Source organism: Canis lupus, chromosome 3 (assembly GCF_048164855.1).
Source record: "Canis lupus baileyi chromosome 3, mCanLup2.hap1, whole genome shotgun sequence".
Taxonomy (NCBI): Eukaryota; Metazoa; Chordata; class Mammalia; order Carnivora; family Canidae; genus Canis; species Canis lupus.
In genome coordinates, this window is record NC_132840.1 from 73,674,754 (window position 1) to 73,696,730 (window position 21,977).

The 21,977-nt window shown below is 41.4% G+C and overlaps 2 protein-coding genes, 1 long non-coding RNA gene and 1 pseudogene across 4 annotated transcripts in view; 1 reads left to right on the plus strand and 3 right to left on the minus strand.

The window, feature by feature from the left end:
- The window catches only part of MPZL3 (myelin protein zero like 3), a 24,257-nt gene extending 21,717 nt beyond the window's left edge, over positions 1-2,540 (minus strand). Inside the window, exon 1 of the mRNA XM_072822217.1 lies at positions 2,382-2,540. Within this exon, the coding sequence (XP_072678318.1) occupies positions 2,382-2,454 (73 nt within the window). The 5' untranslated portion in view covers positions 2,455-2,540. The remainder of the gene's footprint in view (positions 1-2,381) is intronic.
- On the plus strand, positions 2,068-4,188 carry LOC140631056 (uncharacterized). Its single transcript, XR_012028731.1, has 2 exons — positions 2,068-2,633; positions 3,925-4,188. It is a non-coding gene; the product is annotated as an uncharacterized lncRNA (long non-coding RNA).
- MPZL2 (myelin protein zero like 2) lies at positions 3,480-15,950 on the minus strand. Of its 2 annotated transcripts, XM_072822218.1 has the most exons (6): positions 15,661-15,940; positions 14,505-14,671; positions 14,022-14,232; positions 10,541-10,688; positions 7,417-7,492; positions 3,480-5,847 (listed from the first exon to the last, which is right to left on the minus strand). In XM_072822218.1, the coding sequence occupies exons 1-5, from the start codon at positions 15,716-15,718 to the stop codon at positions 7,429-7,431; spliced, it is 648 nt and encodes a 215-aa protein (XP_072678319.1). In that variant the 5' UTR covers positions 15,719-15,940; the 3' UTR covers positions 3,480-5,847; positions 7,417-7,428. The 2 variants fall into 2 exon arrangements, with proteins under 2 accessions (XP_072678319.1, XP_072678320.1); XM_072822219.1 differs by lacking the exon at positions 7,417-7,492 and having other exon boundaries at positions 15,661-15,950.
- A 4,818-nt stretch (positions 15,951-20,768) lies between these two features.
- Positions 20,769-20,884, minus strand: LOC140631337 (U4 spliceosomal RNA; annotated as a pseudogene).
- Between the last annotated feature and the right edge of the window lie 1,093 nt (positions 20,885-21,977).

Below are 21,977 nucleotides of genomic sequence, written 5' to 3' on the forward strand. Positions count from 1 at the left end.
CCGAAATACAAATCTGTCAATATTTGGTTCATAAAAGTACACACTTAAATGGAGAAAAGTGTAAGAACTCTAAGCTAATTTATTGTTTCCACATGCTATGACAACTGATATAACAGGACCGTGTTTATAACTTGGAGAATTCAAACAAGCTAATCATTTAATGGGCCCTATCTTTGAAGAGGAAAAGCAAATAAACACTGATATGAGACCAAAGTCTATTGGCTAACGGATTTTTTAAAACGTTGAACCTTGAAAACATACAAAGTGAAAGAAACTAGCCACAAAGGAATGTATATGATTCCATTTATGTGAAATGTCCAGAACAGGCAAGCCATAGCAATAGAAAGTAGACTGGTGTCTGCCAGAGGCTGAGGGAAGGGAGGAATAGGGAGTGACTGTTGATGTGTATGAAGTTTTTCTTTGGGATGATGAAAATATTTTAAAACTGATTATGGTGGTGATGCACAAGTCTGTGAATATACTAAAAACCACTCAATTGTATCTTTTATTTTTTAAAGATTTATTTATTTGTTTATTCATGAGAGAGACAGAGAGAGGAAGAGACACAGGCAGAGGGAGAAGCAAGCTCCCTGCAGGGAGCCCAAAGTGGGACTTGATCCAGGAACTCCAGGATCACGCCCCGGAGCCCAAATGAAGGCAGAGGCTCAAAGGCTGAGCCACCCAGGCATCCCAACTGTACCTTTCAAATGGATAAATTGTATAGCACGTGAACTGTATCTCAATAAAGCTGTTATTTTTTTTTAAGACAAAAGATAAGTCAATTCGAGTTTATATGGACCATAAAACAAACTTTTAAGTTTGAATTATTTGATATGGAGTATTTGATGGATACTTCTCAATATGAAATGACATCAAGTTTAAGAAACCACTCATCCGGGCAGCCTGGATGGCCCAGCAGTTTAGCGCCGCCTTCAGCCCAGGGCATGATCCTGGAAACCGGGGATCGAGTCCCACGTCCGACTCCCTGCATGGAGCCTGCTTTGCCCTCTGCCTGTGTCTCTGCCTCTCTATCTGTTTCTCATGAATAAATAAATAAAATCTTTAAAAAAATAAAAAATAAACCACCCATCGTTTCTAGGGTTTTTCCCTCAGTAGGACAATATCTGAATATTTGCGTGGGAGAGAGGGAGAGAGACAAATGAAACTGGGATTATTTAGAGTGATAGTAGGTCAGCCTAAATATTATATTGCAAAAGAATTTAGCTGAAAAACTGGACACTTGTGATGACACAAAGTGCTGGGAGGGATCAGGGAGTGTGCCAGCAACATGAATATTAGTCATCAAATAAATATAAACTTCTTGGCATTACCTGCTAAGATTTAGAACTGAAGATTTCACGATAAAGACCCCCTTCAGAAATTCCCACTTACCCACGGGAAACTTTACGAAGTTTCAACAATCCAAGTTCTACTAACATATGATTTCCTGATAACACACACACACACACACACACACAAATCCAGGAAATAATTGCACTCCAAAATGAAAGGTAATTAGGTTGGACTTTAGTGCAATTTGAAAATTGCATAAAAGCAAAATTTATCCTAATTCTGATTATACCATAGCGTGAATACTGTACTTCTGATATTACTTAATAGATTAAAATTTTTAACATTGATACGCCCTTTCTTGTATTATAAAAATGTTATTAAAACGCTACATTAGGGACACCTAGGTGGCTCAGTGGTTATCCCCCATCCGGGGATGGAGCCCAGCACTGGGTTCCCCGCAGGGAGCCTGCTTCTCCCTCTGCCTATGTCTCTGTGTCTCTCATGAATAAATAAAATCTTTAACAATAAAATAAAATAAAATGCTACACCAGTTGCTTTTCCCCCCAACAAAATGTGCCTCTTGGAACGAAATCACAGCACATCCTTTCTGTGACTAATAAATATTTCACTTTCAAGGCTCTGGCAATCACCTACAAAAAATTAAAAGTACCAACAGTCATGATTTTCCCTCCCAAAATTACTGAGCCAAACTCCTGAACACTAGAACTGCCCCTTCCTATTCAGGACACACAGACCACAAAACCACAGCAGCGTCAAGCGCTGATAACCCATCACAAGATAGCACAGGGTGCCCCCAAAGCCGGAGGCCTCCGTGGTTCCATCGGGTGGAGCCATCGCCAGAATACACGTGAGCCACGCAAGGTGGTCGAGCCCAGGGCTCAGGAAAGCACGGACAAGCTGCCCACTCAGCGGGTGGCGAATACAAGAGGCGCACGCCCCCTCCCACTTCCGGCACTGCGAGGAGCAATGTGGGGGCTTTCCTGAGACCCCCCCCACCGGAACCGGAAAACCGACCATCTTCCCTAACCCCCCGACCGGAAGTGGGGGGCGCCAGCCGGAGCTCTCACCCTGGAAGAACAGGACGCCCAGCAGTGGGAGCAGAGCGCAGCCACGGCCTCCAGCCGCTCCGCTCTGCTGCATCCCGACAGTTCTCTGGATGCTTGCACACCTTGTTTACGGCTCCCGGTAACCACACAGGTGATACCGGAAGTGACGTCAGGGCGGGAGGCCGCGAGAACACTTAAAATGGCGATTCGTAGTTGCCATAGGAACGTGGCATCTTTCCAGAGCCACACCTTGAAAGGTGCTCTGAGTCCCGAGTAAGAGTTAATTATTCTCTTTTGCTTGACAATGAAGTAGGCCACAGACTTTGTAAAAAATTACAATTTATTTGTCTGGAATTCAGTGGTACTAAATAGTCTTGATCTTCCTACTCCTCATAAGTCTTTTTTTTTTTTTTTACTCCCTACAGATTATTTTATTTGAACTGATTCAAAATAGGTTCCTATAAATTTAGAGCTAGAAAAGACCTAGATCATACAGGATCAGCCGATAGATAAAGATGTATTGGGCCTTCCTGACGAATGTGTAGCTCAAGTGTCTTTGGTTCGTGGTGCGTGTAACTGTCGCAGCATCCGACTCAGGACCTGCATCAGTTGAGTGTTTATTTAATGTTTTTTTTTTTTTAATTTTTATTTATTTACTTATGATAGTCAGAGAGAGAGAGAGAGAGGCAGAGACACAGGCAGAGGGAGAAGCAGGCTCCATGCATCGGGAGCCTGATATGGGATTCGATCCCGGGTCTCCAGGATCGCGCCCTGGGCCAAAGGCAGGCGCCAAACCGCTGCGCCACCCAGGGATCCCCCAGTTGAGTGTTTATTAAACTGCTGCTCACGGTGACGATGATGAAATGACTACAACACAAAAATAGAGGGAAAAGGAACTGGATTTGGGTATCTTTGGGTGGGAAAAGTGAGCAACTCCTGTTTTCATAATGCTGGAAGTGACATGAAGAGAGGCTGTCCCATTCTTCTAAAAAAGATGGGGTGAAAAAAAATAAGAGATGGGGTGGTACCCTGCTCCAATCGTTAGTCAACCGATCCTCTTGGAATCTGTGTGTATTTGATGAAAACAAGAGGGGAACAAAAGCAAGCTTCGGCTTTGGGGAAAGTTTAATACGCTTTTATTTTTCAATTCCCGTTCCATTACCAGACTTGAAAGCTAGTCATTTTTCTCTATTAAGAAGGTAACAAAAGAGTACCAAACAGAATAGATGATACTCTTCTTTCAAAAGAGTTCCCAAACTAAATAGTTTGTCATACCCAATTCCCAGTTATCCAAGTCAATGTAGAATTCTGTGGAAATCCATACACATTTATTTATCCAGAATAAACGAATTTTATCCACTATTGACTTCTAGGCTCCCTATAAGAAAATTCTCAAGGAAAGGTAAAATATTTGACCATCTGATTTTTGATACTTGCTTTGTATAATCTGTAGATTTGTATATAAGCAAATTATATAACTGATGATTCTTTATTACTAAAGGTTATTTACATATGTATTTAAAGCACAATAAAAAATAAATTACAATACAAAACTTCTTTTTAGGAAGAAGATACTGCGGCAGCCCGGGTGGCTCAGCGGTTTAGCGCCACCTTCAGCCCAGGGCCTGATCCCGGAGACCTGGGATCGAGTCCCACGTCGGGCTCCCTGCATGGAGCCTGCTTCTCCCTCTGCGTGTGTCTCTACTTCTCTCTCCCTCGGCCTGTGTCTCTCATGAATAAATAAGTAAAGTCTTAAAAAAAAAAAAATGGAAGAAGACACTGAACAACAGGGTCATATTAACCCCTGAATATTTAACCAAGAAACAAGCTACAAGTTTTGCTGCAAAGACTTTCCATGAGTTTTTAATTACTTAGTCATTACACTATGGAACATCATCCAGGCCATTTGTTTGAAAAAATACTGTTATTTCAAAAGTTGAATTATGGAGAAAAATAGAAAATGTGAGTTAAAGATAATATAGACCTTAAATCTAATTTTTAGTTTCAAAACTAAGTATTAAAACTACTTTTTATTGTAAGACAAAATGAGACAAGTATGGAATGAATTCAAAATCAAGGTTCATATGTAAATTGTACCCATTATTTTTAAAATACTCAAAAATATGTCAAGGTTCAGCATCTTTAAATACAGGTGACCTATTTCAAAATTCCAGTTTGTTAAGAGAAAGAGCATCTTTGGCCCAGTCAGTGAAAACTGAAAATATGAGACCATAAAGATGGGGTGAGGGGTGGGCAACTAAACTTTCAGATGTTTTCTATTTTTTTAATAAATGCTACTATACCTTAAGTTTGGAAGGACGCTGGGAGACTAAACACTTTTAAAAAGGACTCTTCTTTCCATAGCCCACTTACAAAGTTTGCTTTCTCTACTAGTATAAGGGAAAAAATGAATAGAGTTGGTTTCATATTGTTAGTTTTGCTATTTCTTTGTCCCATACCAAATCCTCCCTCCCACAAAGTAAGCAAGTAAATAAAAGCAAAAATAAAATAAAGGGAAAAAATAAATAATCTCATCCAGTTCTCAGAGCTTTATATAATACTGTACAAAATTAACATTTAGGGTTGATTTTTTTCACCAGCCCTAAATTTTTATAGTCGTAATATACTATTTCAGAATCCTTACATGTAACTGCTTAATGACTCCAGTCTGCAAGTGAGCAAAGATTTTGCTCTGTTGTTATAGATAGCTGAGTAGTAAGCTAAACAGTATCCACTGCTCATGAAAGACCTGCACCGTCAGTTTTCACAACACAGTGAAAAAGGTAACAAGTGATTCGTCCTAAAGTGGCATTTGTCAACCTACGAGCATTTATGTAAACTTTTCTAACTACTTTAACTACTTTATGATTTAGATTTGTGCTATTGTAAAACTTGGATCAATAATACAAAAAAACAAATGTCATCTAGGATACTGAAAGAAATTCAATAAAACAAGATGTGCCCCATACCTAAGGACAGCCATAAAAAATTAAACTGTTCTTTAACAGTTTAAGATTTTCTGTTAATCAATCAAAAACAGCTGAATTAGTTCACCCTCTAATTGAGAGTGAGAAGGAAAGAGTAAACACATTAACCTTAGCAGGAGTGTTACTCTAAAGGAAATGTCATGACAGACAAGATGGCTTTCATCTATTTGATACCACTGTATGTGTATACAATTAATAATCCACAAGGAGTGTTTAAGGGCAAAAATGTAACTTCTTAGTATAAACAGCTAAAAATGAGCATTTAAAAAAATATTTGCTCTCTGAAATTAAATAAAACCTTAGTAATGGGCTGTGTGTGAGTTTGTTGGTATCTACTCAAGAGGGCCCTATGCCAGTTCCAGAGAGATGTTGCTTATCTACATGGTTATGTACTGCAGCAGAGCTGGTTGGAAGACAGGTCACAACTGGAAAAGCCAAAGAAAAGCTTCCATCAACTTCAGCTTATCCTAGGGTTCTTGTTCTTGGGAATCTTCGGCCTCCTGAAATACAAAAATTTAAATGGATAATGCATTTGGGAAGAGTGCATAGAGGTACCTGGAATTATGAATTACATATATATTATTAGATATGTTCTCCACTATGAAAGAAAATATTTTTAATGTACTTGTTCTCCTCTTCAATTAACTTTTAAAAGATGTTTCCTGATCTTTATTACATAGTTCTCAGTGTCAGTGTCCTTAATCCATAGCCTCTGCCTTGCATGGACACTGGGATGATCCACAGCTCACTCATACCCATGCATGCCTTCTCTTTCTCTGTCTCTCTCCCTCTCCTTCTCCCTCCTTTTATTATAAACAAAATCAAGCACACAGAAAAATAGAAAAGAGTGTATAGAAATCACCCATCACCTGATTTTAAAGCATTTTGATATTATTTGCCATATATTTATTTGGCCTTTAATTTGTTATATATAAATGAATACATATACAAATTTACGTGTAATAAATTAATATTATATATAAATGTATGTTTAAAATAGGGTCACTTTCCTCTGTAACCACAATACCTTTATTATACCTAATAGAAATGAACAGTAATTCCCTAATATTATCCATATTCAAAATTTTCATATTCAAGACTCCCACTTGTCCCCCCTCAAATTTTTTTACAACTCGTTTGTTCAAATTAGTATCCATCCAGGGAGGACATCTAGTCATATTGCACTTGATTGTGTTAATTTCTTAAATTTATTTTCAGTTCCATCTTCATTTTCTATGACCCTAACTTGTTAGAGGATCTGCTTGGTTTTAAAAAGACAATAGAAAAAAAATAAAAATAAAAATAAAAAATAAAAATAAAATAAAATAAAAAAATAAAAAGACAATAGCCCTTGGTAAAATCTCTCTGATACCAAATTCTTCTGGGTTTACAATATAATCATTTCTCTCCATATTCTATTTTATAAATTCTTGAGGCCTTTCCCTGAAGCTTTAGCCTCCAAAAATGTGACTCTCTTTGCAAATAATAGTGGACCTACTTCAGAGAATAGAAAACATTCTGATGATACAAAAATTAAATCATCCTACCTATTAAGCATAATAAACCTGAAAACTGGAAAAAAAACTACACACTACTAAAAATAGATTCATGGTTCCAATAACTCAATGAAAGGAGTAGAAATGAATCCCAAGTAGTATAAAAGTTCTTTCTTAATGTCAGACATATCTGTTGAGTCATTCTCTTGATGCCATGATTGTTTTAAAACAAAACAAGTAGATATTACTTCTTTCATTTAAAAAAATAAAGATTTATTTACATGCTGAAAGTGAATTTATTATTCTCGGTTATGGTAAGCATAACCACAAGGCCTCAAATAATCTTAGAATTCTCCCATCTTCAATGGCAGCAGGGTCTAACTGCCTCATTCTTTGCACAAAACAAAAAAGAGGAACTGTCCATAACACTAATAGAAGACTTTTATCTCCCTGACCCAGCTTCTCTAATTTCGTGTAGAAAACACCAAACAGTCCTAAAATCTGGGAAATCCACCTTAGAGATGGACCAGACAAGAAAGCTAAGGAAAGAAATCAACCATCTATGAGCCTCACCATGTAAGAATGTTAGTCTATGTCTTCTAAATAGACAGAGACCTTTTTTTCTTGGTTAAGCCTTTCCTCTTCTTTTCTGTAACAAAGAAGCAGAAACCAACTTCAGGTGAAAATAACAAGAAGCAAGGGAGGCAAATCTTAGAAAACTTTGGGGAATGTATCCCCCCACCCCATTTTGAGAAGCGTTACATGTATCTGGGAATGGATCCAAGTTCACAGAGAGCTAAACCACTAGTGCCATCTATCTAATAATACACATGCCTCCACATGACCCTGGGTATCTGAACTTCTACATTCTTCAGAATACTTTTAGACGGGAATACAATTTGGAAACTTGAAGGATTTAAAGAAGACACCTTAGTTTATCATTAGTATCCAGACCCTAATTCCATTCCTTATTCAGAAAAAAAAAAAAAAAAAAAGTTTTGTGTTGACCTAAAAGTCATCTTTATTCCTTTGTAGTCAAACTCTAAAGTCGGAATTGGGTTTATTCGGCTCCATAAAATCAATTGTATTTACTTCAGTAAATATTTCTTGAGGAAAAGAAACAAATGGTGCTGGGACAACTGGAAAAATGCAAAAGAATGAATTTAGACTCCTACTTCACTCCATATACAAAAATTAACTCAAAATGAATCAAAGACCTACCATAAGAGTTAAAACTGTAAAACTCTGAGAAGAAAGCAAGCACAAATCTCCATGGCTTTGGATTAAGCAATGATTTCTTAGATATGACACCAATAGCAGAAGCAACAAAAGAAAAAATAGATGAATTGGACTTCATCAAAATTAAAAAGTTCTGTGCTTCAAGGAACATGAAGAAAGTGAAAAGGCAACCCACAAAAACAACCCAACTTTTAAATGGGCAAAACATTTGAATAGATAGATCTCCAAATAAGATATGCAAATGACCAATAAACACATAGAAAGATTTTTAGCATCATTAGTCATTAGGAAAATGCAAATCAAAACCTCAGTGACATATAACTCCACACCCACTAGGTGGCTATAATCAAAAGATCAGACAAGTGTTGTCAAGGATATGGACAAATTGGAAGCTCATACATTGGTGATGGAAGTATAGAATGATGTAGCTGTCTTTTACAACAGTCTGGCAATCCCTCAAAAAGGTAAACAGAGAGTTACCATGTCTTCCAACAATTCCACTCCTAGGTATATACCAGGAGAATTAAAAACAAATATCTTAGGGGCTCAGTGAGTTGGGCATCTGCCTTCTATTCAGGTCACGATCTTGGGGTCCTGGGACTGAGCCCCACGTTGAGCTCCCTACTCAGCAGGGAGTCTGCTTCTCCCTCTATTCTCTCTCTCTCTCAAATAAATAAAATCTTAAAAATATATATATGTCTATACAAAAATTTATAAATAAATGTTCATAGCAGCATTAGTCATACTGGCCAAAAAGTAGAGAAAATCTAAGTGTCCGTCAATTGAATGGATAAACAAAATGTGGTATGTATGTGCCATGGAATATTATACCGCCATAAAAAAGAATGCAGTACTACTACCATATGCTCTACATGGATGAACTTTGAAAATATTCTACTAAGTCAAAGAAGTAGACATAAAAGGCCACACTGTATGATTTATATGAAATGTCCAGAATAAGTATAGGAATGCTGGCCACACTGGCTGCCTCTTTGACCCACCCTCTTCTTGTAGTGTGCTTAATGACCTCTTCAGGGCTACAAGTTCTAGAGTAATGTATAAGATATAATGTAAAAGATGAATGTACAAACTCCACACTCACATTCCAAACACCAGAATGCCCAGCGAGTCTATTCCTGATTTCAGTGGGCCTATTAAGATACTGGTGCAGATATCAGTTTTCTGCAGAGGCACAGATGGTGCCAGAAGGTCTGCTAAACTTTAGCGATCACTCACGTGTATGAGAACACTCCCCACACATCCCGCTCCTTTAAAACCAGCAAACTAAACGTGGGACTTCTGAGAAGACTAGCTGTGTAGACTAGTTGTCCAGGTGGCAATTCTCCTGACCCTCCCTGTCAGTAAGTCACTCAACATTAAACTCTGTGTATTCCGTATGGAGTTGCCTGCTTTGTTTTTCAGCTTCAAAATGCCTTCTCATTTCGGGGGCACTTAAGTTCTCCTCGCCTTTGAACAATAGGAAAATCTATAGAGACAGAATGTAGATTAGTAGTTGTCAGGGGCAGGTGGAAGGGGACAATGGTGATGGCTAAGGGAATGGAGTTTCTTTTAGGGATGACGAAAATTCTGGAATTAGTGGATGATAATTACACAACTTTGTGAATATTAAGAAGGTGAATGTTAGGGACGCCTGGGTGGCTCAGTGGTTGAGCTTCTGCCTTCAGCTCAGGGTGTGAACCCAGGGTCGGCTCAAGTCCTGCATCAGACTCCTTTCAGGAAGCCTGCTTCTCCCTCTGCCTGTGTCTCGCCTCTCTCTCTCATGAATAAATAAAATCTTAAAAAATAGTGTGTCTCTCATGAATAAATAAAATCTTAAAAAAAAAAAGTGAGTGTTTATAGTAGGTAAATTTCATCTCAAAAAAATATTTATTGAGCACCTTCTATCAGCATGGCTGACTTTCCATAGTGCCCATGCTGACTGCCCAGGGGTTCTTACAAATGTACACTTTACATTAGAAATAAGCAATGTCTTGGGCGGCCCGAGTGGCTCAGCGGTTTAGTGCCACCTTCAGCCTGGGGTGTGATCCTGGAAACCCGGGATCGAGTCCCACGTTGGGCTCCCTGCACAGAGCCTGCTTCTCCCTCTGCCTGTGTCTCTGCCTCTCTCTATCTCTCTCTCTCTGTCTTCATGAATAAATAAAATCTTTTAAAAAAAATAGAAGTAAGCAATATCCTAGAAAAGCTTTACATAATCAGATTCTGATAACATTAAATCCTTCATAATAAAGCCTACAATGAAATCTTCTATAAAATTAAGAAAGCTTTTGTAAAGTTACTAAATCACACCCTAATTTATCCATCCTGTGAATTTGAATTCTTTCCCAAGACTTACTCAGAGGGAAGAACATCTGTTCCAAAATCTTTTAGCTCAAGTGTAAAATACCAAAAGTCATGATAAAAGAGCATTAAAAGACTTTTCAGAACTGCCCAGCCTTACGGTCTTATCTCCACCACTTTATGAGCTCTTTCAGCCCATCGCTTCTTCCGAAAATGCTGGACGAGGACCACCACGATTACTATTATGACCATCAGTGCACAGGCAGAGCCAATGGCCAGAGCCAGGAAGTAGATCTCAGAGAAGCGGACTGTAAGGAGAAAAAGGGAATCTCATGTTTCTAAAAAGAGAAGGAACATGATAAAATCTAAAGAGATAAAGATGTATTTTCATCATTAAATGGAATCTTCCTTTCTCCTGCTGTATTACCTTGTGAATTCTAGTAGCAATAAGAAAGCCATGCAGACTACTTTAGTGGTTCTCAAACTGTGATCCCAGAAGTAACAGCAGCACTCTTAAAAACTTTGAAATGCAAATTATCAGGCACCTCCTGAATTCCAGGTAGGGCCCAGAAAATCTGTTTTAACAGGTCCTCCAAGTTATTCTGACATAGGCTAAAACTTTGAGAACCTCTGAGCCAGTGGAACCACCTAGGGGGGTAAGTTTATTGCTGAGCTAATCAAATCCAGCACCCAAACTGTTTCTCCTGGATTCCCTCTCACCTCTGGCATTCGGTCGGTCATTATCCAACTTATTAAGGGCCTAGTATGTTCAGACATCTTGATAATTGCAAAGCCAAAAAAGACATTACCTCCAAGGAACTCATGCCCACTGGGAAGATAGGCAAGGAAATCAGTAACCATAGTCTAATAGATAAAACGATGCAAGAAGGAGCACAGAGGGAAAGATCCCTGGGTCTCCTGTCTTTTAGTTCGATTTCTGATTTAAACATCAGTTAAGCTCAGGGCGCCTGGGCAGCTTAGTCAGTTAAGCATCTGCCTTCAGCTCAGATCATGATCTTGGGGTCCTGGGATCGAACCCCAAGTCCCTGCTCAGCGGGAACTGAGGGCATCTGCTTCCCCTTTTTCCTCTGTGCTCTCTCCCCTTCTCATGCTCTCTCTCTCAAATAAATAAATAAGTAAATAAATAAATAAATTCTTTTAAAAATTAAATAAATAAACTCCAGTAAACTCTCAGAGCCAGAAAAGACATTAGAAAATGTCTAGCCCAGGGGTTCCCAGCCTGGAGTCTGTGAAGAACGACGGGGAGAGAGGGGAGCCACAAGCCCACAAACCCCCCCATATCATATTGTGAGTGTTTATTTTTGTGGGAAGCAGAGCCCTGGCTTTCATTAGATTCTCAGAGTAGTGATCACAGTCCATCTAAAAACCGTGTGTTCTTGTCTAACCCGTTCATGCAGGTTAGATGCAGATGAATTCAGACACTGAGGTCCAAGGACATTCCATTACTTCCCTCGGTACTCAAATGACTTCTCCAGGGTTACAGAGCCCTCTTGATGGGGCCCCGAAGGATGATACTAGGAATGAAAGGAGGAAATCTATCACTTTATAGCTTATGCATTTTGGGCAGTAACATAATGTGTTGGTTAAGAGCACACACCAGAGAGAGGTTAAAATACCAGGTCCTCCATTTACTAGCTGTATGATTTGGGGTAATTAACTTATTTGAGCCTCAGTTTCCTCAAGTTATTAAATAGGAGTAAAAATATCCATTTCTTAACTTCTTATTAAGAAAACTACTCCTGGGGCACCTAACTGGCTCAGTGGTTGAGTGCTTGCCTTCAGCTCAGGTCGTGATCCCAGGGCCTGGGATGGAGTCCTGCTCAGGCTCCCTGGGGGAAGCTTTCTTCTCCATCTGCCTATGTCTCTGCCTCTTTCTCTTTGTCTCTCAAGAATAAATAAATAAAAATCTAAAAAAAAGAAGAAAGGAAAAAGAAAGAAAGAAAACTATTCCTGGGGCACCTGCCTGGCTCAATCAGAAGAGCACACAACTCTTGATCTCAGGGTTATGGGTTCAAGCACTACATTGTGTGTAGAGATCACTAAAATAAATAAACTAAAAAAAATTGTGTAAATTGTTCTATGCTGTGCCTACATAAGATAAACACTCAATACATGGTAACTATTATGGGATGCCTGGGTGGCTGAGCAGTTGAGCGTCTGCCTTTGGCCCAGGTCGTGATCCCGGGGTCTGGGGATTGAGTCCTGAGTCAGGCTCCCTGCAAGGAGCCTGCTTCTCCCTCTGCCTATGTCTCTGCTTCCCTGTGTGTCTCTCATGAATAAATAAATAAAAATCTTTCAAATCTAAATATATATAATATATTATATATATATTAAGAACTTTTTTTTCAGTGCAAGTCAGAGTTTGGGGAATTTTTGCATTCATTATCTCATTTTATGCTCACCGTAATCCTCGCTATATTATTCTCACTATAAGGAGAGAAGAAAAAGATTTATTGACAGTTGGTAAACAATAACAGCAACTCAAACCCAGATTTACAACTCTGAAGTTTTATGGCCTTGGATCTTTGTTACCTGGCACAGTTTCCAGGTTTGCCTCTACAGGACTGCAAACAATAGGGTGCACTCATTTAGAGTACAGTTTTGAAGTCAAAATGCTTGGGTTTGGGCAGCCTGGGTGGCTCAGCGGTTTAGTGCTGCCTGCAGCCCAGGGCCTGATCCTGGAAACCTGGGATCAAGTCCCGCGTCAGGCTCCCTGCATGGAGCCTGCTTCTCCCTCTGCCTGTGTCTCTGCCTCTCTCTTTCTCTCTCTCTATGTGTGTCTCATGAATAAATAAATAAAATCTTTAAAAAAAAAAAAAAGAAAGAAAGAAAAGAAAAATGCTTGGTTTTGAGTTCTAAATGATTCCATGTATCAGCTCCATGAATTTGGACAAGTGATTTAATCTCTATGAGCCTCAGCTTCCTAAGTGCACCATAAACTGATGTGCTATATAAAGATTAAATAACAAATGCAAAGCCACCGGCATGTAGGAAGTTCTCAATAAATGATAGCTGTCATTATCAGTATCTGTCGCCTAGGGTGGTTGTGTGAATTAAATGAGCTAGTATGGGGGATTCCTGGGTGGCTCAGAGGTTTAGTGCCTGCCTTTGGCCCAGGATGTGATTCTGAAGTCCCAGGATCGAGTCCCACATCAGGCTCCCTGCATGGAGCCTGCTTCTCCCTCTGCCTGTGTCTCTGCCTCTCTGTGTCTCTCGTGAATAAATAAAAAAATACTTTTTTAAAAAATGAGCTAGTACGGGTCAAGCGCAGGACAGTGCCTGGCACAGAGTAGGTACTCAACAAGTATCTGGTGAATAAATGAGTGAATGAACAGATCTATTGTCAGCCTTTTATCAGAGAACTGCTTCCTCTCCCTTTTACAATCTCAATGCCATTTCTGTAACAGATTCCCTTGGTCTGTTTGCTTAACTCTCTGTTTCTTTCCACAACCAAACAAAGCCTTTCTCTTTTTACCCCACGACTCTTCAGTCTCCCTCTGTAGATCGCAGATCTGAAGGGCCAGCCCTGCTCTCTACTCTTCCAGCCATCACAAAAGATCACCCCGTCTGTTCTACAAGCTCTCACGCTTCCCAAAACCATTTTCCCCTGCACGACCTACCAGTGTGCACAACGCTGAGCCGAATCTCCCCTACCAGCCCATCAACGTCAGGTGGATTCTTCACCTGGCAGGTATATGTCCCATTGTCATCAAATTGCAGCTTCCACAGCATGATGGAGACATCGTACCGCTCAGGGTTCCCGTCCCAGACCACCCGATCCTTGAAACGCCCACTCATGGGTTTGAAGGGATCCACATGGTAGTAGAACACCTGGAAGGGAGAAGTGGCCAAAGGTCTTCTTCAGTACCTGGGCAAGGAGGCTGAGCTGGAGGGGGCCAGCCTCACTGCCCCACCTGCACTCTCCTCCAAGAACCTCCCGCTTTCCCGTTGACCGACCCTCTCCATTCTGTTGGTCTCTGTCCCAAGAATTGTTTCTCTGCTTCACCCTGCACTTGTTGCCAAGAAGAGCACAGGAAGGGCAAAGAGAGGAGGACCTGCTTCCCAACCAAGGGTCCCCTGGCCAATGATGATAATCTACTTACAAACTGCTCGGGCCCCCCCTCTCGAGGCCGGAAGTTCCAGGTCACTGTCAGAGCATCACTCACGGGGGCAAAGCTGGAGAAAGTGCATTTTAACCGAACATCTGTCCCGTTGACAGCCTCTAGCGCTTGGGAGGTGTAAATTTCCACAGCCGCTATGGGCCAAAGGGCTGTCGCAAAGGAAAAGAAAAGGAAGATGTGTATTAGGAGAATTTCTGCTGACACTGCTGAAATAGATGTCTAAGTGAGGCACGAAACTGAACTGAGATGCCCCAGTTCTCCAACTTACTTCACCCTGAGTCTGCACACTCCCACTTACATGCAACCATGACCTTGCCATGCCTATAACAACAGCGAGCCGTCTTAGTGAGCTCATTGTCTCCACAGCACCATACCCTCGCCTCACGGTACCCACCCCAAACGGTTCTAACAAACTATAAACGTCGGCAAAGAAAATTCAAAGCAGAAACAAACAACTGAAAAAAAATCAAAAGCAATCCTAACATGAATTAGACATGTTTTCAGATGAAGCATTATGTGTTGTATGTGTGTGTATAATGGTCCCCTAGAAGCTTTCCAGAAAGAGTCCTGGTTAGGTTATGATTTCATACTGTTCCTCATCTTCTGCAGAAATTGAATTAATCGACCCCAGACAGTTTCTGCTTGCACCCCTGGAACCTGTATACCACGTGGCTTTCTTTTTTTTAACACGATATTTGCATTTAGAGCTTGCGCACTTTGGGGCAGTTGCAAAAATTACCGGAGGGTCTTTCTTCTTTCAGCTTTCCCAGGGTTGCTGCGAGTCCCAGAGAAGACCCGCACACAGAAACCCAAGTGCCAAGTCCTGCCTGCATTGGGAAGTTGAGAGTAGACACACACACACACACACACACACACACACAGTTTGTAACCTGAGATTAGAAAGCCTTCTCTGTGCCGGAATCACTAGCAGCGGAAACACACTTAAACCTGTTTGTCCAAAATCAGTTCTCCAAAACCAACCCACCAACTTCAGTTTCAGTAAAGTCAAAACCTGAGTGAACTGCCACCATGGCTCAGGCTCCCCCCACAAAACTCTCGCAACTTCTGAGATAATTAGCTAACTTTGTGGGGTCAGCAGTGAAGGAGGACACGCGGAGAGACGCCCACCTGTCCTTACCTGTGAGCTGTATGCCAAGGAGAAGCAGCCCAGCACGCGAAGTGCTCTTGCCATACATGAGGGAACCCAGCCCTGGCCCCAGAGACCAGACCGGGCAGACCGATGGCTCCAGCACCCTGCCACGGCCACTCCAGTAAGAACAAGCACCGAGTTTTCCCAGAGACCAGAGCCAGTCCCTCACCTATTGGGAAGCTGAGTGCCAGGGCCTGTGACTCATCCCTGCTCTGCCGGTGCACTTCCTGGAATGAAAGGTGGGGCCTCAGCTCCCTACGCCCTCCTTCTTTTCCTCCCTCCCGCCCTCTCTATTCTACAAGCAGTCTGTCTGCACAAGTTCCAAACTCCGCACTCCGCTCTTTACTTTCCAGTCAATCTGCCTGGGCTCTGGCCTCTGGATGGCCTCAGAAACAGCCAGAGGAGGTGGTGCCAGCCTGAACCGTCCCAGGCTGCTTTGGGTTTGGCCCACACACACTGCTTTTTCTAAGCGGGCTTCTGGCTTGCCTGGGAAATAAATGTTGAAACCGCCTTGCTGTGATTCCACTTCCCAAAGCATCTCCCTGGGGCCACAGGAGCCTAGACTGGATGCATGACTCCAAAGCAATCAGTATTCCTTAAGACTCTCTCTGGACAAAATGTCCTGCCTCTTATACCCTCAGTCTCAGTCAAATGTTACCACAAGGATCTCTGCATCTTTCCCAGCTTGGAGCTTTCCCTGACACCCACCTAAAATAACTAACCCAGGGCGCCTGGGTGGCTCAGTGGTGGAGCATCTGCCTTCAGCTCAGGTCATGATCCTGGGGTTCTGGGATGGAGTCCCGCATTGGGCTCCACGCAAGAAGCCTGCTTCTCCCTCTGCTTATGTCTCTGCCTCTCTGTGTCTCTCATGAATAAATAAATAAAATCTATAAATCAATCAATAAATAAAATAAACTGACCCAAACAAATCTCAATGTGTAATGATCCCTCCACGTCAAAGAACTTAAAGAAGAAGCAGGACATCACCCCTGCTTGTTTAACCTCCTATCTTAATCCAGTTCACCTCTACAATACTCCCATAAAGTGTTCTCATTTTTCCAGAGAGAATACTAAGAGCCCAGAGAAAGTAAGTGATTTGCCCAAGGTGGCACAGCCAAGAGGTAGCAAAACTGGAATTTATCTGACCTTAAGTCCAATGCTCTTGCTGCAAAATTACACCCGGCGTGAACCATTAGACCCAGAAGACACTCAAGGAAAAGGTTTTCATAATAACTTTTCTGTGCCTCATTTTTCATCTGCCATTTTTAGGGCAGCCATCTGTCTGAAAAAATCTGAAGAACTGAGGACTTTAAATGAGAAAAGGTGCCTCCCTGTCTGGAAAGAGGGTGGCTAATTGTTACAGATTAACGACACAGCACTGCAAAACAGCCGAAGACAAATGAAGATTACACATGAAGTGAAGAAATAGGCTTGAGCAGGAGCCTAACCCTGAACAGAAACAGATTAGCCTAATCTCTGAATCAGCAACCTAGAAACTCTAGTGATTCCTGGTTAAACCCTGGAACGGAGAAGTGGCCAGAAAAGGGAGAGGAAGGAGGCAGGTTGACTGGAAAGGGCAAAACTTCATAGAGGGAAGAAAATTCTACTAAGGGACAGGCAGCATACAGAAATGGGAAAGAAAAGCCAGAAAGATAAAGAAAAGCAGCAGGAGAAATGTCATGATTGTGGGGCAAAAAAAGAAAATGAGAAAAAAAAGAGAAAAAAACGATAAACAACAAACAACAGTTGTTAGAACAGAGAAACCCAAGGGCTACCCCAAATGAAGATCAGCGGGGCCCTAGCATGAATTTTTTATTTAGATGAGTGTTCCTGAAAATAGAGTGGCTCCTTTGTCAGCTTCTAGGTCAGAGATCAACCTAAAATCAGAATGCTGGGGAAAATCTTCAAAATGGTGATGGGATAAAATAGAGAGGCTCTCTGGTATGTAGGTCTGTAGAGTTCAGCTCCAGGAGCCCAAAAGAAAAGCAGTGGAGGAAACTCGATCCTCTTTGTCGGCTTTCAACTTGCAGAGAAATGCAGCTCTAAAGGAGGAGGGCGGGGGGGGGGGGGGGGGGGGGGGGGGGGGGGCAAAGCCTGAGGTTTTGAAGTCTAGAGCAAATTGCAAACTTTGGTGAGAGGTAGAGTTACCAAAGAGCTCAAGGACACAGAAAAAGCAGCAGGAGAGGAATCAGGGCAGGCAGCCCTGAACAAACTGCCTGTTGTCAGGAGCAGAGGACTCTCTCTGCCCCCAGGTAGCCAGATGCCGTGTGAGCTGGCCGCCAGCCCTGCTCTGAGGGTCCCCAGCTCCTCAGATCCCACTCAGAGGCAGAGTTCAAGTTCCTGGCTTTCGGCCCAGCAACGCCCAATTTCTTCCTGTTAACAGGAGTGGCTCCAGAGTCATCCCATTCCCTTCCCTGGGAGGGGAGGGAGGAGACCAAGGGCTGGACTCCTTTAGTGGAGAAAACAATGAGTAAACAGGACATTTGCCCTTGAGTCCCCAGGGTGCCTGTCACAGGGCTGTGATCAAAACTGGAGGCATAGGGGCACCTGGGTGGCTCAGTGGTTGAGTATCTGCCTTTGGCTCAAGTCATGAGCCCAGGGTCCTGGGATCGAGTCCTGCATCAGGCTCTCCACAGGGATCCTGCTCCTCCCTCTGCCTATGTCTCTGCCTCTCTCTCTGTGTCTCTCATGAATAAATAAATAAAATCTTAAAAAAAAAAAAAACTGGAGGCATCTAGCTAAAGGATGCTTCGTGCCTAGGAAAAGGAGAAACGAAGAAGAGAGAAATGTTAGAAACATCACTTTTTTTTCCCTAAACTTTTCCGGAGAAAAATCCAGATTATCATTAAAATTGATGGAGTACCAAGAGTTGTGAAAGCACCTCGTCTGTCCCAAACCCCTCCATGCTTCCCAAAAATATTTCTAATAGGGTACCTAGAAACCCACTGACGAGGAGGAAACTCATCCCAAGGGACTCAAAAGATAGAAAGGACAACTGGCCAGTATCAATATTTGTAAAAACTGTCATCTTCACATGCAAGACAAAAATGTGTTGTTGGCTTTTTTTTCCACCACAAAATAAAATTAGCAAGGGAAGCAAGTAATTGAGCTCTTAGGGTGGTTCAAATAAAGCATTTGTTTACTCAAAAACTTTCTGTCCATATGTTTTCTTATTAGGAAAGATTATAATTAATTTTTGTTATATGCTAGGCAAGACATATAATATAGAATAAGACATATCTGCCCAGGGAGAAAAATCAGAGTCCAAAGAAGATTTTGGGAGGTGCAATGTGTATGTTAACAAATACTCACCATATTTGTGACTGGGGGGAGGGGCGGAGAGAATTCCAAGCAGACACCACACCCCTGCATAGAGCCCCACGTGGGGCTCGATCTCACGACCCTGAGATCGTGATCTGAGCCATAATCAAGAGTCAAATGCTTAACCAACTGAGCTATCCAGGTGTCCCTGAAATGTGTCCTTGAAGGACAAACAGGAATTCTGGAGAGAAAAGAGAAACAGAGGCACTCGTGTTGAAACAAATGGGAGGGGAATGGGCAGGAAATGTGGTCTCTGCGGGGGCCTGCAAATGATTTCTCCGGCTCAGGCAGGAGTGGCAGGCTAGGAGGCTGGAGAGAGAGGCCAGGCCAGAGGCTGAGGGGGTCCTCATTCTCCATCCTAGGGAGTACAGACTTGATCCTGACAAATACACCATTTGGAAGTAGCTAATGTATGACCCAAAAAGAGAGGAATTACTCTGGTATTTACCAGACCATTGAAAATAATGAGGAAAAGCCTTGGGATCTCAACTACCATGTACTCTACCAACTTTCTCATAGGCTCACTAGCCTGGGAGCCAGAATGAAAAGTACAAACTTAATACCCACCTTCAGAAGACGCAGGGACTCCCAGCCATCCCTACCAACAATAGTGTCAATTTATAGCTCCTTTCTTTCTCTTCTCTTCTTTTCTTTTCTTTTCTTTTTCTTTTCCTTTTCTGTCTTTCTTTCTTTACTTATTTATTTCTTTTTTCTTTTTTTTTTTTTTTTTTGAAACTTCTGGTGAGCTTCTCAAAGATGAGAGAGGGAAGCTGGGATATAGATGATAGGTGGGCTCTCAGCCCAAAAGAAGCCATGTGTTCCCCTTGGTTCCCCTCCTTGCCTCCTTGCCTTGCATTCTCTAGAGATATTTATTCCAAAGCCAAGTCTGGATCTGAGACTGAGCTCTAATAGCTTAGAAAAACCACAGGAGGGAACGGCTTTCCATCTCCCCACCTCACAGCAGCTTTTATACCTCCCCAGTAAAGCCCCGGGCTCCTTTCTTAATTACAGAGAAGGGGTATTGTGCTTTTATTAACCAGCCCATGGAAGTGACTCTGAAGTTTAACCCTTCCCTTACTCTGGAGAACAGCTAGATGGCTTTGCACAGGGCGGGAGAGATGGGTGTCTTTGAAGATAACCGAAGGAACTCCCTGTTCACCATAGGTACCACATCGAAATAATAGGTGAGAATTTACCTTTACATCATGTTTATTGATGAGCATAGTATCTTCTGGTTACCATGACTAATATTCGTTCTTAGGAAGTTAATTCATTTCCTGAGAAAAGACACAGCCATTTCCTTTTCTTTTTTTTTCCTACTATACACTGGGAGGCATGAGGCAAGAGTTTGACTCCCACTTGCTTAGACCCAAATGGACACTGGGCCACTGACTAGCTGTGGGGCCTTGGGCAGATAATTTCATTCTCTATGCCTCGATTATGTCATATGTAAAATGAGAATAGTAATATCTGCCGCATAGGCTTGGTGTAAGAACCAGATGAAATACTGTATTTAAATACAGCTCTGTGCTCAGTGCCCATAGAAAAACAAGATCTGGTTGTTTGTGATTATACTCAGTTAAGATATTGAAAACTGCTCCCATGACCACTTTGGGAGGAGGTCTGAGAGTTTCTTATAAAAGTTTCATATAAAAGCTAACCACCAAAAAAAACAAAAAACAAAAAACAAAAAAAAACAAAAACAAAAAAAAAAAAACAAAAAAAGCTAACCACCTTAGCAATTCCACTCCCAGGTATTTATCCAAGAGAAATGAAGCTATGTAACAACAAAAAGAATATTTGTAGAAGTTTGATTCATAATAGTTTCATTTAGCAATAATCATGCCTCGGATAAACCTCATTGGCTACAATACTGCCACTGCACAAAGCTTAATTCATAACAGTTCCAAATTGGAAACAGTCTAAGTCTCCATCAACAGAAAAATGGGTACTTCTGTAGAATACTCATACAATGGGATATTACTCGACAATAAAAAAGAACAAACTTCTGATACATTCAAGCACATGTATGCATATCAAAAATACTATGTTGAACAAAATTAGTCAGATGTAAAGTAGTATGTACTCTCTGGTTTCATTGATATGAAGTTCTAGAACAGGCAAAACTGATCTTTGGTAGAAAAAAAATCATAACAGTGTTTGCTCTTAGGAAAGTGGGGACAGGGGTTGACAGGAGGGGCATGAGGGAAATTTCTAGAGTGATATTATTCTGCATCTTGATAGAGGCTATGATTACACAGGTTTGTGCATTTGAAAAAACTCTTTGAATGGTGTACATTTAATGTTTTGTGTGTTTCAGTGTATGAAAATTTTATTACAATATTTTTATTTTTTAAAGATTTTATTTATTCATCAGAGAGAGAGAAAGTGAGAGAGAATGAGAGAGAGGCAGAGACACAGGCAGAGGGAGAAGCAGGCTCCATGCAGGCAGCCCAATGCGGGACTCGATCCAGGGTCTCCAGAATCACGCCCTGGGCTGAAGGCAGGCGCTAAACCGCTGAGCCACCCGAGCTACCCATTTCAATATTTTTAAAAGGAATTTTAAACAACTATTGGACTCATTAATGCTAAAGTACGTAGAGGGATGGGTCCTGATATCTGCAATTTAATTTTAAAATACATCAGAAAAATAAGATACATTGATGGATGAGTGGATAAAGGGATGGATGAGGAATGAGCAGATGCATGACAAAACATGTATAATAAAATATTAATTGAAGAACCAAGGTGGGACATACAGATATTCACTATAAAATTCTTCCCACTTCTCTGCAGTTTTGAAAACTTTCATAAGATGTTGGCAAAATATATTCCCTCTTTCACCAAGTTTCCTTAGCATTAAGTAAATGTTTTTGTTTTGTTTTGTTTAAAGATTTTACTTATTTGAGAGAGTGAGAGAGAGAGAGAGAAAGAGAGAGAGCGAGCAGGGGGAGTGGCAGAGGGAGAAGCAGACTCCCCACTGA

Bases quoted from the DNA above. Each gene is read 5' to 3' on its own strand.
- MPZL2 (XM_072822218.1), bottom strand. From the start codon at position 15,718: ATGTATGGCAAGAGCACTTCGCGTGCTGGGCTGCTTCTCCTTGGCATA. The intron at 14,233-14,504 runs GTAAGTAGATTA...TCTCCCTTCCAG, and splicing joins AGGGGGGGCCCGAGCAGTTT to GTGTTCTACTACCATGTGGA. The intron at 10,689-14,021 runs GTAGGTCGTGCA...TTCTCCTTACAG, and splicing joins GCTCAGCGTTGTGCACACTG to TCCGCTTCTCTGAGATCTAC.